This window comes from Accipiter gentilis, chromosome 26 (genome assembly GCF_929443795.1).
Source record: "Accipiter gentilis chromosome 26, bAccGen1.1, whole genome shotgun sequence".
Taxonomy (NCBI): domain Eukaryota; kingdom Metazoa; phylum Chordata; class Aves; order Accipitriformes; family Accipitridae; genus Astur; species Astur gentilis.
Genome location: NC_064905.1, coordinates 14,049,172 through 14,065,650, shown reverse-complemented (window position 1 = coordinate 14,065,650; position 16,479 = coordinate 14,049,172). Strand labels below are relative to the sequence as shown.

Here is a 16,479-nt window from a genome sequence, read left to right as displayed (position 1 = left end):
TCCTGTGCCCTCCACTTACACTAGCTTTAATGATCCCTCTCCTATCCCCTTCCCTCCCACCTCAACACTGCTTCCTCAGATACGCAACACAAACACTTGTGCAGTTGTACGGCAAACAAGTCTAGGTAGGGAACTAATCTTACTTAGAAACAAATAACCTACAAAGTCCTTTTGGGAGAGACACAAAGGAAGAAAGGAAGCTTCCAATTGGATCTGCTCCTCTACCTGGTTCACTGCACAGCAACCCAAACCACCATACTTACGCAGCACATGACACAAGAATAAATAAGTACTGAATACTTCTTCTAACACTGTTATTGAAAAAATACTCAGAGAACCACAGCCTATGCAGCTTTCTGGAAAGAAGTGAACTACCAACTTGTTAACAATTTCATGTGACCTTACCTTAACAAACACTTGTACCTTGAAAAACAAAGTGTACCCCAGTTAGAATCATCTTATTTTTCAGAGAGGCAGAACAGAGGGACTGTTTCATCATGAAAGCGTTATGCTCTCCTACACAATTGCTCTTTCTTAAGAGACTACTGAGCATCCTCAAAAGAAAGTTTTATCTATACTACAGCTGTTTATTCCAAACAGAACAGGTAAGTAAAACTTATGCTCCAAACTGAAAGACAACAGCAGCTGTCAATCTTCGTCTATAACTGGGCTTATACCTAACCTAGGTCAATAAGATCCAGCACACTATAAGGAGCTGGGAAATGACCAATCGCAAAACTGAATACTTTATTCACTTAGTACATTTGCTACTAATTTAGTTTCTCATTTTCTTGCCCTGTATCAGTTTTGCCTTATGAATAAAAAAAAATTGAGATAAGCATTTAAAAAAGCCTGTAAAACAGTCAACTTTAAACAGAAATTTACACTATTGTACATCTTTGTTTTAGTAAAAAAGCAATTAAAGGGACTAACTGTCCTACTTTTTCCAAAACCAAGGAGTCTCAATTTCCTGTCCCCCCTTTTTAAATACTGTCTAAATGTTAGTTCAGAAGATACAGTAGTAATTTGGAAGTTGAAGTTTCACATCAAGCACATGCCAGCAAAGTATTTGGAACATAGCTGAAGCAACACGTCGTGTTCTGCATGTTGAAGATGAGTTTCCCAGCTTCAAATGGGACTTCTTGTATCGTGACTTGTGGACAAGCTGTATCCCAAACTTCAGAATAAACCACTGGGAGAAATTCCAAAAGTTCCAAAATGAAGCACATAAACTCAAGATCACCACATTTTTGTGTTCTAAACCTACCATCCTGTGAGACAATGCTTCATTTGTTCTCCAACATCTCACCCTTCTGTTTTTACAAAAGCTTATCATTTTCACATAATTACAGAAATTCATTTAAAAGTTGAAATGAATGGAGGCAGATATGAGATACAAGAATCAGATTAGAATTTAAAGATTGCATTTTAGGACCACTGCAATGCTTAGAGTTGCACCTTGAAATAGGCAAGCCTGAGGAGAGAAAGCAGTAGTGTGTTCCACATTTGCACAATGCTTTGGAAGTAATTATACCTTGTATATGAAATAATTATGCAAATCAGCTAATATTTTATAATACATTAGCTGGCAACACAGCCAAGAGGAATCAGCACAGAACTGAGTTAAGCACCTTGATCCTTTTGACCACAGTTGCACACAGTGATGTAGGTAAGGCTCTTATCTTTGACCAGCTTCATTTACTTCCCAAGCAGAAGCCTAGTCTTACTTCTGGCAAGGCGATGCATAGCTATGTTTTAAAAATACACACATCATTTAGGTTCCCTGAAAACAGGAGGCAAACACCTTAGCTAGCCTTATGCAACATAATACAAACTACTGTTAGCTTCCCTAGGGTGTAAAATGGCAATAATACAGTTGAAAGAGCACTAACAAAAGCACCACTTGAAGCAGTGTGTTGATGGAACTTGTGTGTTTGGTCACAACTACCTTATGCTAACTCTTAATATATAGTTCAGCTTGTAACATTTTCCTACTTTTGATTATTCCACCAGTTGAATATTCAAACAGGAGAATGACATATCTATGCACATGAGATAACAGAGCATAATACTTTCAAAGATGCTTATCACCAATACTAAAGTACATGGCCCAAAGACTATAACCATTTTTATTCCTTATTAAACCCAGCAACTTCTCTGAAGTTTTTTAAAGGAAGAAGGAAAGCCCTAAGTTATAAGTGCTGTGACAAATGCTTGGCAGACACAGCAATGGACTGCTGCAGAGCCAAATGGTATGTACAAATACAGTCTTCTTTTGCATTCCCAAGACTATTTCTTCTCTCTCTCACTCTCTGATAACCAGGCAGAGGACAAGTTCTCATAGGGCTGGAGATAATAATCATCACCTTGCTTGTAATAATGATGCAAAATGCTGTTCTTAAAGCCGTTACCAGCAGGACATCTCTTAAGTAGCAATAGGAGGATAACTCATGCAGTGAGGGTTAACTGTCCCTTACATAAAACGATGGAATTGTTCACTGCTCTTAAGATCTTGCTTATGCAAACCAAAATAAATCTTAAATATAAAGAAAACTAAATGATGCTGGAGCAAGGGAGTTTACAGGAAGGTCAGATAGCAACGGACTAGTGTTAGACAGTTATTTACCCTTTTGCTGGATATATCCTGTGATGGATCATTTACCGTAATACCTGCTATTACTAAACCAGCAAACAGCACTTCATTACAGAAGAGCTCAATAGTCTGGGTGAACAAATCTATGAACCATAAGAAAATCACCCGTAAACAAGAACAATTACAGGCATATTAAAAAAAAGAAATTAGTTAGGCAATAGGATTTAAAACCGCCAGCTGAGTACACATAAGATCCTGCTTATATGTTGGTCAAACGTGAGCATACTACAGGCAATAAGCAACTGAAAGTTACTTTAAGCCATGTAATTTTAGGGTAAAATACTGGTATGCATTTACCATATTAATATGTATAATGCAGACATTGCATGAACTATTGGACAACATCAGACTGGAAGTCAGCAAATCCAGAGTTTTGACTGTTATCAACTCACTGTGATTTGGTTTACTTGACACAATTATCTTTTTAGTTTTCCTCATCAGTGAAGTGGGGGTAGTCCAGAAACCTCTACTCCTCAGCTGAAGTGCAAGGTCTAATTTACATGCCATGCTTTAGGCTACAACAGCTAGGAATTGCAATGACAATTGAAGCAGTAATTCACTCTATTTTACCAATAATTTACCCTTCTCTTTACGGCTTGTACAGTTAGAAGTACTAAAGAAAACATGCTCTTTATTAACGAAAAGAACTTCTCCCCTATCTAGTTGTATTGGAGCTAATGACAGCAGCTCCTTTAACCATTCCTTTTCCACTAACACTAAAAATCCTTCCTGCTTGCACAGATGTAACATCAGAACAAATAATAGAGGACCCTAGTGCCTAACTCTACAAATAAATTCTCAACTGTTACAAATGATTCCAGAATTTATCGTCTGTACAAGCATTACAGTAAGTTCTAAACAAGACCATTTGCTCTCCATTTAAAAACAGCTTAAGATATTACATACTTGGGCAATTCATCAAGCTTGCAAAATGTATGAAAACCTAGCTCTGTAACACTTCAACTCCCACTCACATGAGGGAGTGCAAATACATTCCTGCTGGGTCACTAGAAAGGTGTGGCTAAGAGCAGTAGTAGCAAAGCAGTTAAGACTCAGCTAGGTGGACAAACTGAACTGGAAGATGCATGGAAAAAAAGAGGAGAATGGCAGCTGTCATATTCCTAACACTGGCAAGAAATTCACAGGCTCTCTCCTCTTAACTATACATCTAAGAAGCTCAAAAACTCAGTGACAACTATCTCACCCACCTTAACCAATTCAAATGAACATTCGGATCATACAGTCCTTAGTACATACAGATCTGTCATCTTCACCAAATTTTCCAATTGGACCGTTTCTTACCCTTTGATGTGCAGAAGGTTCTTAAAATGAGCTTGCTTACATTCTGGTCATGCAAGTTGGTGCATGTGGTGGATTCATTATATTTTCTCTCCCCTGTTCAGCTGAAGAGGGGAGTGACAGAGTGGCTTTGGTGGGCACCTGGGTCCAGAATGGTAATGAAATTTTAAAGAAAGTTGCTGTAAAGTCTCATCACATTGTGACACAGGCAGCAATCTAATCTCAATGGGTCCAAAGGTCTTCAATCCTGCTTACTCCATGTCTGTGACAGAAACTAGTTAGCAAAAACGTTAAGTTACAATGACATCATATATTGAGAGGAATTATTGCTATGAGGAGTCCAACTAGCCTTGCTAACTATATATGGATAAGTGCTGTCTTCTGCTTTAAGCAGAAGAACCTTGTGCTAGGTTAACAACATACAGTTACGTTTTGGGAAAATAAGAATCAGCAGGTTCTGCTTCAAGAAGTGAGAATTCAGCAAAATTAGAGAGATATGATGGGCTGGCTTTTGAACTTGGCCACAAGGCCAAGCTAATACCTTCCTGCTTCTGCCAAGCTAAAAATTGTTTTAACGGGCTTTCTTAACAGTCCTTGGTTTCTTTTGAAAATGCCATGGGGTTTTCTTTGTAGAACTCCCCTAGAAATTTCACAGGGAACACAAAGCACAACATACACTTATCTAATAAGATTAAAAAAGGAAGTTACCAAGTTGCATAATGCTCTAGATTTCCACAGACAGGACTCCATATGTCAGGGACTACAATACCTTTTGCCAGTTCTGTTATCACACAGCAGGTAGATACTTGGTAGGGGCCTTTGATGGTTTGATTATCAAAGTACAGATGCACCTATACCAATAAAAATATGACATTTCTCATATAAGCTGCTTCTACACAGCACTGGCCAGCCTGCAGATAGTCTCACACAGCTCACAAGCAGTTCAAATGCAACACTTGCCCTCAAGTTTCATCACAACTACAGGGCTGTTTTGGAGCAGGCATGGGGTAACATGAACCCCCTGCTATGGGAGCTGCAGAACATCCAGAACTATTGTCACCAGCTTGCCCAGAGACAAAGCTGCAAAAACCATCGTGCAGCAGAGCAGTGGGATAGCTGGCGACCAGCACACCTCCTACCTGCCAAATGTTCTTAGAGCTCACAACCCCACCAGCTATCTAAAGTATGCAATGTGTGCCTCTGCACTATGTCACGTTAAGATGTTGGTACGCAGCTCATTAGGTCAGAAAAATTGGCCACCTCTTGCATATAATGCTTAGGCTATACATTTCTACCGCACACCTAACCTAAGTCTATGAGAAACCAGAATCTAACGAAAAGTCTACTACATTACTTCAGGAGTGACTCAGAAGTGCCACCTGACTCACTAACTTTACATCAAGCACCACCCTGGACTTGAGCCATCAGAAACCTCTGCCATTTAAACCAAGTTTACTGTTATAGAGCAAACAAGTTGAACACAGAGGGCTCCATTTATTTTCCAATGCTTTTGTTTACTTTCCAATTAAGTTTTGACCTACTGGGGGAAAAGAACCCATATAAGTGAACATCAAAAAAAAAAGTGAAAAGCTGCCTTCTGAAATTAATTTATTCACATAATAATGTGAAATAGAATTTATTCCAGAGGAAATAAGAAAATGTAGACCTACACCTTCTAAACTACAAGCTAACCAGAAACTCAACAGAAACTCAATATAATTCCCCACATACGAAGAACTCTCGCACACATTGCAGTACCTGAGAAGAAACTTGAGGGTGGAAGAAGTTTGAAATTTATTTAGAAACTGCAAGAATAAAGCTTAGGACAAGTAAATTTTACTAGGCACAGACAGGCTTCATTACTTATTTGGTTTAAAGCCCAAACTTATTGGCAATGCCCAGTTAGAAACAAGGTGTTACTGTTCAATCATAACTAATCGAGGCACTTAAATTTTAAGGGAGGAAGTTATATTAGCAACTAAGAACAATGAGGTTAATGAAAGGGAGAACAAGACACATAACAAAGTATCTTGTCACATCTTAGAACAGTCTAAATCTAATACTCTATCACATAGTCTTCCTAAATTTCTTATATAATAGGACCACCATTCAGTATCAAAAATAATTCTTATGCTCAAAAGCATGCACATCCATACTTTTGAGTTACTAGAAAATGCTACAGTACAAATAATAGAGGTGGTTCTAGTGTGAAGAGAACTACAAAGCAGGAATGACCTAATGAACTTGATTGCTCAATTTCTATCACACTGAAGAAAACATAAATACCAAATACTTCAGTAATACTAAATATAAACTTGATTTTTCCTGTGTATTTTACAGTTAACTTATTTTTAGGTTCTAAAACTTTGAAGAATTCTAATAGGTTACCATTTTTACTTTGGGTTTTTTCTGTTAAAGTTGCCCACAGACATTGAAAAGAATAATTAATAGTAGCTTAACTATGTATCATCACTTACTGAACTTTCACTCACTAAAAAAATCTGAAAACTGTTTATTAAAAAGTCCTCCACCTTGAAATACCACTGACCTAACTAAGCTCTCAGCCACATGAAGCCCAAATAAGGATAAAAATACCAGATGAGTAAGTTGAAATTCTAAGATGCTAAATATCAGTTGAATATGGAACCGAGATGCAGAACTAACAGCCACTACAAAGCTATCAAAGTTTGAACTGGCGAAATTTCAAGCTGTTTGCACATTTTCAAAATCCCCCTATAATCACATTCCTTTTTTTAAGGAAAGAGAGTTTCTTGTTAAAGTTCAGTATGCTCCTGCCACAGCATCAGCGGTTATTTATGAGGCAGATAATATCACTTAGCCTCTTCTGCAGAGAATTTTGTAAGTCATGGCCTTAAGACAGAAGACATTATGACAAATCTGCACCACACACAATGAGACTATTGATTTTGATGTCTCTAAATACTATTTACTCTGCAGGCTCCACTTTCCTCCTGCCCCTTTTATTTTTTTTAAATACACAATCTGCTTTATTTGGAAAACGTTATTCCCAGACACTGAAGTTTATTAAAAAACCATTTTTTTATCATTTGAAATGTGCAGCACTTGCACCTGTTTTGGAAATCAAATACCTTTTCCAAACCAGATTTTTATGTATGTTTGGCTTCATAACTTATGAAATATCTTAAAAGTACACATTTTAAAAACAGTGACAGTGTTATAATGCTATAGTGATCATTAAACCTACACGAACAAAAGTACACAAGCAAAACTCAGAAAAACTTGATTTCCCTGAAAGTGTCCTTTTAAATCCTGGAATTCAAGACAGGCCTATTTGGGTTGTCCTACTATATACCTCATCTGTCACATTAAAACTACTTTAGCAAGGGCTGGCTTTGCATGCAAGAAGCTGTAAAAAATAAACAACCTCCTCGGGAGAAGTCTTATTCACAGTGTTTTTTAAATGTCAACTGATTCTTGGCCTAGAAAAGTCTCAGTCTGGTATACAGCACCATAAGCAAAATACTTGATTATCCTAAGTAAGCTGCCATTTCTCTTCAGTTTGCTGTCTTTAAGCCTATACATAAAGCAGGCCAGTTTAAGAACTGTTTGGAGAAACAAAACCAAAAATTGTTCCAAATGGAACCTCAATTTTGAAAGACTGACTCTTTGACTTCTAAGGCTAGATACAACTATTTGTTCATGTAATCTCATTTGGTATACACTAATCTACAGACCTTCAGCCAGTTATTCCTCTAATTAGTCCAGAATTCATGGAAAAGTGCTCCAAGTTTGCCCCTAAAGATTTATTGCTTAAGGAGGCAAAACATAATCTTTGTTAAGTTCTCCACCATATCAAATTTTTTCTCATGCTAATAATAAAGGAGTGGCTGAGAAACGTAACAATAACGTCACGCTTTCAAGCTGCAACACGGTGATCGTGATAACCAAGACCGCAGCCAAGTTTGTGGTGGGAGGAGGAGGTTCTAGTCAAGGAAATAAACTTGCAAATACCTGAGCTATTTAAATGCTTAAGGGGTGGGATACAGCATTTCACTCCCCTACCGTGCTCCCCCTCTGAAAGGCCCAAGGGTGGTGGGTCAATGACAATTGCAGTAGGGACCTGTCCTTAGGGAGGAGGAACACACGTAGAGAGCACGGGATGACTTTGAAAGCACTCTGAAAATTTACTACTGTACAGGTGGTTCTTAACTCTCCTCCTTCTTTGAGTGACTTGTCTGTTTCTTCCTAAGGGGCCTAGGGGCCACGGCCGGAGCCGATGCAGCAGAGGCAGATTTTAAGGGCTCAGGTACCAAAATGGGCACGCACCCCCCGGGACCCTGGCAGAGAAGGGGGTACCCAAAGAAGCAGCACAGCTCGCCAAGAGCTGGAAGGGCCCAGAGGAGCCCGAGAGGGGCGGGAAAACAGCCAGCCATAATGGAAAGGCCACAGACTACCTGGAAAGCAGCCCCTGCTCTGCCGGAGGGGCCAAAGCCGTTCTCCGGGAGGACGAGCACGGGGCCACACCGGCCAGGCACTCGGGGAATGGGGGCGAAGGCGGGCAGGGGGAGAGGGGAAGGGGGTCAGCTGGGCACGGAGTGGGTGTGAGGCAGCCACCTCAGCAGGGGGAGGGGCAGCGGCCATGTTGTGAGGGGGGCGGGGGGGAGCACGGGCCCGGCTGAGGGGCCACGACCGAGCCGCCCCCGGCCCCCCGCCCCGCCCGCCCGCGCCCCGCCGTACTCACGCCTTGTCCACCAGCTCCCGCACTTTCCACATATTCAGCATGGCGCCGACCGCCTGGAGACCTCCCCGGCCTCGCTGCCCTCCTCCGCCGCCGGCCCCAGGAGGCCCCGCTCGCCGCGCCCCGGGCAGCCGCCGCCGCCGCCGCCGCGCCGCCGAGCCAGGCCCGCTCCGGGCAGCCGCCGCCTCTGCCAAGCGAGAGACGCGGCGCCGCTCCCGGAAATGGAGGGTCTCGTGGCCGCGCGGCCTGCTGGGAGATGTAGTCTTCCCGCCGGCGGGGCGGAGCCGGGCGGGACGGGGAGGGGAGGGGAGGCCGGGCCACCCCGCAAAGCCTGCTGGGAGCCGGGCTCCGGCCGGACGCGGAGCCTGCTGGGAATTTTAGTCTCCGGTGAAGGGCACCGCCTCTGCGCGCAATGCCTGCTGGGAATTGTAGTTCTGCGGCTTTCCCTGAGGGGAAGGGCGGGCGGCGAAGCGGGCCTCGCCTCGCCTCGCCTCGCCTCGGCGCGGCTTGCCTGGCCGTGTGGGGAGGGCTCTGTAGACACTTGTCACACAGCGGTGGAACCGAGGCTTTGTGCCCTTCTCGGCTTGGGGTGCAGGTACACCCCGTCTCTGACCTGCCCTCACGCCGCTGCAGCATCTAGCCTGTGGTAAACTTGGCCCACAGCCAGGCGAGGCACAAGAGGGAGAAAGGTCTACGCAAATAGCTGGCTACAGCACAAAACACAGGTGTAAAACTCGTGTCTGACCAGAATATGGTTTTATACCCTGCTTTTATTGCGAGGAACTCATTCAAGAGCAGCATTTTGTCATTATGACTGCCTGTTTGCTGATCGTGGTGTACGGACTATGGTGATTTTTCAGTGGACTTTCCGGATTACTCCTGCAGGCCACGACCAGGATTTCTGCAAGAAATGCCACACGTGAAAGTGGATGAAAGGGTGCAGCATGTGCGCTAAGGTAGCACAGTCCACCAGGGCACAGCACATGCAGGAACCACTTCTCAAGAAGGACCAAGTCAATTGACAAAAAGCCAGGGAACAATCACAAACATTAAAGCTGCCTCAGGAGAATACTAACTGTTTTAACATACTTGTCAACAAGCATTGCAAAACCATCTTCAAATATTGCCTGTGCAGGGTATTGAACAGGAATCACATCTCCCTGGGTATAACGAAAACAGTGAAGTCAGTGAAGTGGTTTTACAATAAGGATTGTCAGTTTCTTTACATACATTTACTTTTGTTCTTTACCAACTTGTTTTTAATGTGAGTTTTGAATGACCAGTCATGATGGGGGGAGTTTGCTTCTCAAGAGAAGTGGAAGTCTGTTGTCTATTTCTTTGCACGTCACAGGACATGAAATGACTGTCTGGGTGTTATAGTTAGTCCATAATACATTCTTGATGTGTATTTCTTGTTGGTGTGCTTGTATCATAAATGAACATATTTTGAATAAAGACAATATACATCTGCAAATTTTACTCAAAGGCAACATACATCTGTAAACATTTTGCCCTTTTATTGTTTAGTCAGAGCAAGAAAAAAAGGGATGAGAAAGACCAGTTGCAGCTGCACTTGCTTGCTGCTCAAATAACAGTCACCTCTTTTAAAAGTTGGTGGTTCTCTGCACTATTCAGGAAAGCTAAGGAGCTGATCACCTGCCCATTATCTGACATCCCATTATATCTTTTTACATAGGTACTTTCATGGCTTCTGTCTCCTGAACATCTCGGTGAAATCTATTTGAATATAAGAACATCCTGAATAGATCATCAAATCCAGCATCCTCTCACTAACAGTAGTAAGTATTAGATGTTCATGTAAAGAATGTAAAAGCTGGTGAATGTGGATGGATCAATCTCCGGGTACATCTTGCCCATTTTCAGTTTTCTGTGGCTTAGGGACTTGGTTCTGGAATATTGGCGCTAAAGCTTTCTGTTTAGGACCACTGGATGGACTTTTTTTTATTAATTTAACTGATTGCTTTTTGAATCCTTTTAGGTTAGCTTACACAACACTTTGTAGCAATGAATTCTGTGTTATAACTGTTGTGTGAAAAAATAGCTCCTTTTATATGTTTTAAATCGTCTGCTTAATAGCATTACTGGTTCAAGTATTATGAGAATTAGTATTTAACAATTCCCTATTGCTCCTTTCCTTGTCAGTTGTGAATTTAGAAATCTGTAGATTTCTTACCACACTGTTTTCTTCACTATGCCTAAGACTTGCAGTATACTTACTTTCTCCTTATTCAGAAGTTGTGCCATACCTTTTCAAGTCTACCATATTGTTTGAAACTGAAGGGGAAGAACCAGCACTGCATGCAGTAGTGAAGACACTTAGCAGCCTTGTGATGTTTTATATTTTTTTTCTCAGTTCCCTTCATAAGAGTTCTTAATGCACTTTGCCTTTTTGAATGCTACTGAACACTGAGATGTTATTTTAATCTGCAGCACAACATCTGTGGAGATTGTTTGTGGTTGGTGTTTAACTGAACTCAGCACCAGTTTTGCTGCCAGCACAAATGTGAGGCACATTGCCATGTGCCTTTCCATTGTGGGCTGGGAGAAGGGACATCCTTAATTTCATATTGTAACACCTGGCAAGGCAAGCTGGGTGAAGACTCTCACTCTTTGATATCTGCCTTTCATATTTTTCTGTGAATAAACTGAGGACATTGGTTGTCAGGAGTAGAAGAGGACATTGATAGTCTCTGTTTAAAGAAAAAATAAAGTGTTATAGTTGGAGCTTGCAAAAACACAACTTTTCTGATTTGCTACAAATGTTGTTATTTTTAAATTTGGCTTCAGTCCATATTGGATCAAAATCAAATTTCTAAATACATTTCTGATGAACTGCAAGTTCCCCAGATTCTGCTGTGGTGCAGTGAAATTGATGTTCTTGTTAGCACTGGTTTCCTTGAGCAGCTGCAAGCAGCTCCCAGAGTTCAGAGTGCTGGAACGGACCTGCCAACTCATGATGGGCTGCAAGAGGCAGTTTCCAGGGTCCATACTCTACCCACACCTCAAGGTGCACATATCCCCACAGTCAAATCCACCCATTCCTCCCTATTTTCCCATCAAGGATGACATTTGAACTTAGATAGTTAAGGGTCAATAAGCCATCAAGATTTCATTGATTTGTCTGTTTGTTTTTTACAAATCTTTGTTTCCATGTGAAAAAAATTATGACCCACTGTAATCATACACCAGAAAAAGAGAATAGTAAAGAGAGTATTTCAGATGCAGGCATAAGAGAATAACAGTATATGCAGACAAAAGAGAGAATGAACCTGGAATTTAAAAGCAGTTAAGATGAAGGTGCGCATCTTTTAAGCATTACTAGCTATGTCTGGATGCAGTAATGGGGCAAGGAGAGACGACTGGCATTTATTGTCAATTTTAAGGTATAGTAAAAAGCAGGTCTTTATGTGAGATTGAATGCAACATGACTGACAGTAATTTTGCCATCTTCATTCTGTCAGCTACTGATAAAGTGCATGAGCATATGTATAATTTCTGAATGATGTGAAGACACTTTCTGGTTCATAAGTAGTTCCTTTAAAAGAAAGATCTGATCGGTGTAGGTAGAGGGTAATGCAGTTTCAAAGCAATACAATATTCAGCATAACAGGTAGTAGTTGTAACATATATCATGTAGAGGAACTGTACTTTATTATAATTTGAGCCATCAATTACAGGAGAAGCAGTTAGAGAAATCGAACTAATTTGAACACTGCAATAGAGTTTGCACCTGGCTATTCCAGAAGTTAATGTGGGCCATTCGGTGCACAAAAAGTCTTGCACATTCTAAATGCCTGGAGAGCAATATTGTTGTTAATATCAACCATATTAATGCACAGTAGAGAGATGTCCAAGTCAGTGATTAATTTACAATTAAAATGTAGGAAAAAAAAGAGGAATGTCAAGGAAAATCACATTGCAGCAGGGGAGGGAGGCAGTGGCACAAACTGAGACAAACTTTTCATTTAAAGCAGTATTTGTTTTCATGATTTCATAAAGCTCCACTTTTTACCCACTTACACAGCTGAAGTCTGAATTTCGTAAAAACTGTTTGTTCTGAGAATTAGTCAATAGGGCAGAAGTAACATTGAAACAATGTTCTCTGTTTGCAGGCTGGTTAGTGTCCCAGGCTTTTCTGAACAATTGCAGCTTCTCCAAATCCAAATCTGTCTTTCTGTAACACATCCCATACACACTAACACACCATGTTAAAAACAGAAGGTCATTAGGTGGGCTGTTGCAGAAACTGTCTTCCTGCTCTGCCACAGAATGGTTCTGCCTCTGGTAAAAATGGCAAAATCCTCCAGTCGCTTCCATGGTTGTAAAACTGCCTATAAAGCTTCCACCATTCAGCACCTGAGCCCATATCATATCAGAAAGAGAGAATCTTGGGGTGCAGTGAATACCTTCTGTGGAAACAGGGGAGATTGAAAAGGAGACTCTGGCAGTGATGATGCTATTCCAACTTTATCCCTCCTAACACTGCCCTCTTTCTCCCTATTGCTGTGGTGTTACATCCATTTACTAAGAGCATTTGCATGTCCAGGACCTGTCTGATTAAAGGAATGTAGGTAGCAAATTTTGAAGAAGTTTTTTAAGTGAAAATGATCCGATTTTAAGCTTTAGAGCCAAGACTACAACTGCCCATGTTATGCTCATGGAAGACTGGGAGTGCCTGGCAGAGGTGATGACCTCAGAAGCTGGGAAGACAAGTCTGCTCTGAGACAGCTTCTTCTGCCTAGATAACACTAGCAGTTTTTTGCAGGAAGTCCCTGCAGGGAGCTTGTACTGAATGTTAACATCAGTCTGCATTCAGCCCTAGTGCTGCTTTATTTTCTAGCCTGAAGAAATGAAGGTCGATTCCATACTGTGGGCATTCTGTGTGTGTCACTCTGTCTCCTCACAATCTTTTGAAACAGTTGAACCATTTCACTTAGATGAGGCAGAGGTGGATGGTTCTCAAAGTGATTTACAAATTTATGCAAAATTCTTACAAGTTTCCTGAAAATAAATGGCAGAATAGGAAAGACCTTATTGTCACTGCTCCTGAAAAAGTAGTGCAAGCTGAGCTCAGCTTTTAATGGAAAGCATTTAAGGTCAAGGTTGTCTTCTAAGGGTTCTCCATTGTCCAGTAAGCAGTAAATTCTGGCTTTTCCTGTGCCTAGGGCATTCACAATATTGCTCTTTGCTGTGGATTCCCTGATGTCTAGAAAGGGGTGAATTCCTGCTGCCAAAATATTACCATTTAATTATCAAACCAATCAACTGTGAGACAAATGTCCCCAGGGAAGCAGTCTTCATTAGTTCCACTTTTTACAGAGCTACTTGGGGTTTTTTGGTTTCTCATTTTCTCCCACATTAGCAATAGGCAGTTTGTGCATGGCCTCAAATTAGGATGAAAATGTGGGGTTTGGGGATTGCCAACTAATGGCTGATATTAGATGTTCTGAGCTTTCCTTCAGGCTGATGATGCAGCATTATCTGACACTTTTCTTGGGGAGGCTTTGGAGCCGTAGTTTTTAAAATGTTCCCACTGTTAGAAATGTAAAATATGGGGAACCCCCCTCTGAATTGTGTCCTAATGTCACAGCTATCCCTGTCATGCCCTTAGACACCTCCTTTAAGTGGCTGTGGTACTTTCCAAGGGAAATTTAGGAGTTTGTATTTGAGAATTGATCCTCAGAGTAGAATTCTCTTCTCTCAGAAGAATCACGCATGATCTTTATTCTTCTCACAGAAAGTCATTTGCAGATTCTTCAGTCTTTTATTTTAGCTCCACTATATTCTAAGAATCTAGAGCCTGGATTGTTTCTGGTATTTGCTATTATGCAGCTGTTCAGTAATTTCTTTTGTCCACTGACAACAATCCATCTCTCTCTAGCATTTGAACTATACAGGAGGAGGAGAAAAGGACAGGCCACTGTCTGCTTTTTGTAACAGTCAGCCCTTGACAGGTTTGTCTTGGTTAGGAGTCTGGGTTTCAAGTTCCAAAATTCCTGTGACAGTGGCCAGAGTTAGAAAACTGGTAGCAGAACAAGGCTGAACCAGAAGCACATGCCAGACTAGTGAGGTCAGAATTCTTGGGTATGGTTGCAGTCCGTGTAAGTGTTCCCATTTGTTATGTTGTCAATTTGACTGTAGTCCAAGTCACTCAGCTTTGTGCTAGATCCCAAGCCAGAAAGGTCTTGTTTGCCTGATTTCCTAAGGATACAAATCTTATAAGATCTTGCTGTCTCTGTATTTGTGTCTCAGTCCCCTTGCAATTACTGTTGGGCCAATTTCAAATAAATTAGATACAGGGGTGGCAGGCTTAACAATAGGAAGTTATGTTTTGTGAAAATGCACAGCTGTATGGAGAGATACCATATGAATGCCCCTGTAAGTATGTAGTAGGAGTAGAAAGGTTGTTAGTAGGACTTCAATTGGATAGCTAGGAATCCCCTTGGAGAGCACTGTTACCAGTGTTCCTGCTTCTGAGGGAGACAGGGGAATCCAACCACAAGATACAAAACTTCAGGAAAACAGATCTCCTTTATTGCTCACTGAAGATCTTGTTTCTTTTTGGTCTGGCTACTCTCATACATATTAACTAGTACCATAAATGTCTTACGTGTCCCATCAGATAAAGCCCTACTATGGTTTTCCATCAGCTCTGAACAATGAGAGGACAGAGTTGTAGTCATGCGTCCCTCTTGAGGCTACTAAATAACCCCCTAAACAGGTGAAAGAAATGGCAAATCAAAATAATCTTCAAGCTATGGTCATGGGCAACTGCTGTTTGGTAAGACAGTAAAACATGGTCAATGGAAACACTACAACTTTTTCTCTCAAAGGCCATACATATTTTCATGGATGCAAGCTAACAAACAAAAAATAGGGAGATATGAAAGCAGTGTTTGAACAGCCAAAAATCAGTCTCATTTTTATTTGGCTGGAAATTAAAACTGCCATTGCAACAGTTCACAAAATGATTCTCAAATTCCTTTTTCAGAATGTTTAGCTGGACTTGGATTGAAACACAGTAGATGGAGACATTTTCACAGACTGGCAGGCTGGGACTCTCCAGCCTGGAATTATCCAGCCAGTTTTAGTCAGAGAAACTGGCTTTCTATCTCAAAGTGGGAGACAATGCTTTAAAATGCTGCTTTTTTTTTTCCCCACCACAATTTTTAATTAGATCATGTTCGAAATAAAAGAATGGAAGAAAGTGCTGCTGATTTTTCTATGTTCAGTTTAAAAAAAAAGCTGTTTAATGAGTTTCTTTTCTCTCTATCATTTCACATAATAATTTATATGCATCAACGCGAAAACAGTGCAAATGCAAGTCCTGTAATGAAGGGTTTACACCTGAGTAACTTCTGTTAGGGGGAGGAAATGGTGCTTTAGCGACTTTTACTTCCATGCTTTCTTCATCCTTCTTTTCTATTTTGCTTGCTTGCATGGAATGTGGTTGTTTTGGTTCATGTTGTTTTACAAAAATAAGGCTTTGAAATCTGCTGTTGACTACTAGTATTTTACAAAAGCAAACTGCAAGCACCATCACCAGCATAAAAGCTACTGAGATTTTCATGAATTAAAAGGTAAGTTGAAAGAGCAAAATCAGTCTCAAAGGTGCAACTGATGAGGTTTATTGTCAAGTTGAAAGGAATGTCAGATGGAAAAAAATACCATAAATTAACAGCATGTATTTCTTGTGCTGTCTACAAGAACCAGATTTGATCCACTGGGATTTAAGTAGACATTTTCTTGCAGCATTGAGTAACCTTATCCACAGTAATTTACTACA

General features: G+C 40.9%; 1 protein-coding gene across 1 annotated transcript in view; it reads right to left on the bottom strand.

Annotated features, from left to right (window-relative positions):
- Positions 1-8,883, bottom strand: part of CLINT1 (clathrin interactor 1) — a 53,473-nt gene extending 44,590 nt beyond the window's left edge. The window contains exon 1 of the mRNA XM_049829295.1: positions 8,676-8,883. Within this exon, the coding sequence (XP_049685252.1) occupies positions 8,676-8,716 (41 nt within the window). The 5' untranslated portion in view covers positions 8,717-8,883. The remainder of the gene's footprint in view (positions 1-8,675) is intronic.
- Positions 8,884-16,479: the final 7,596 nt, after the last annotated feature.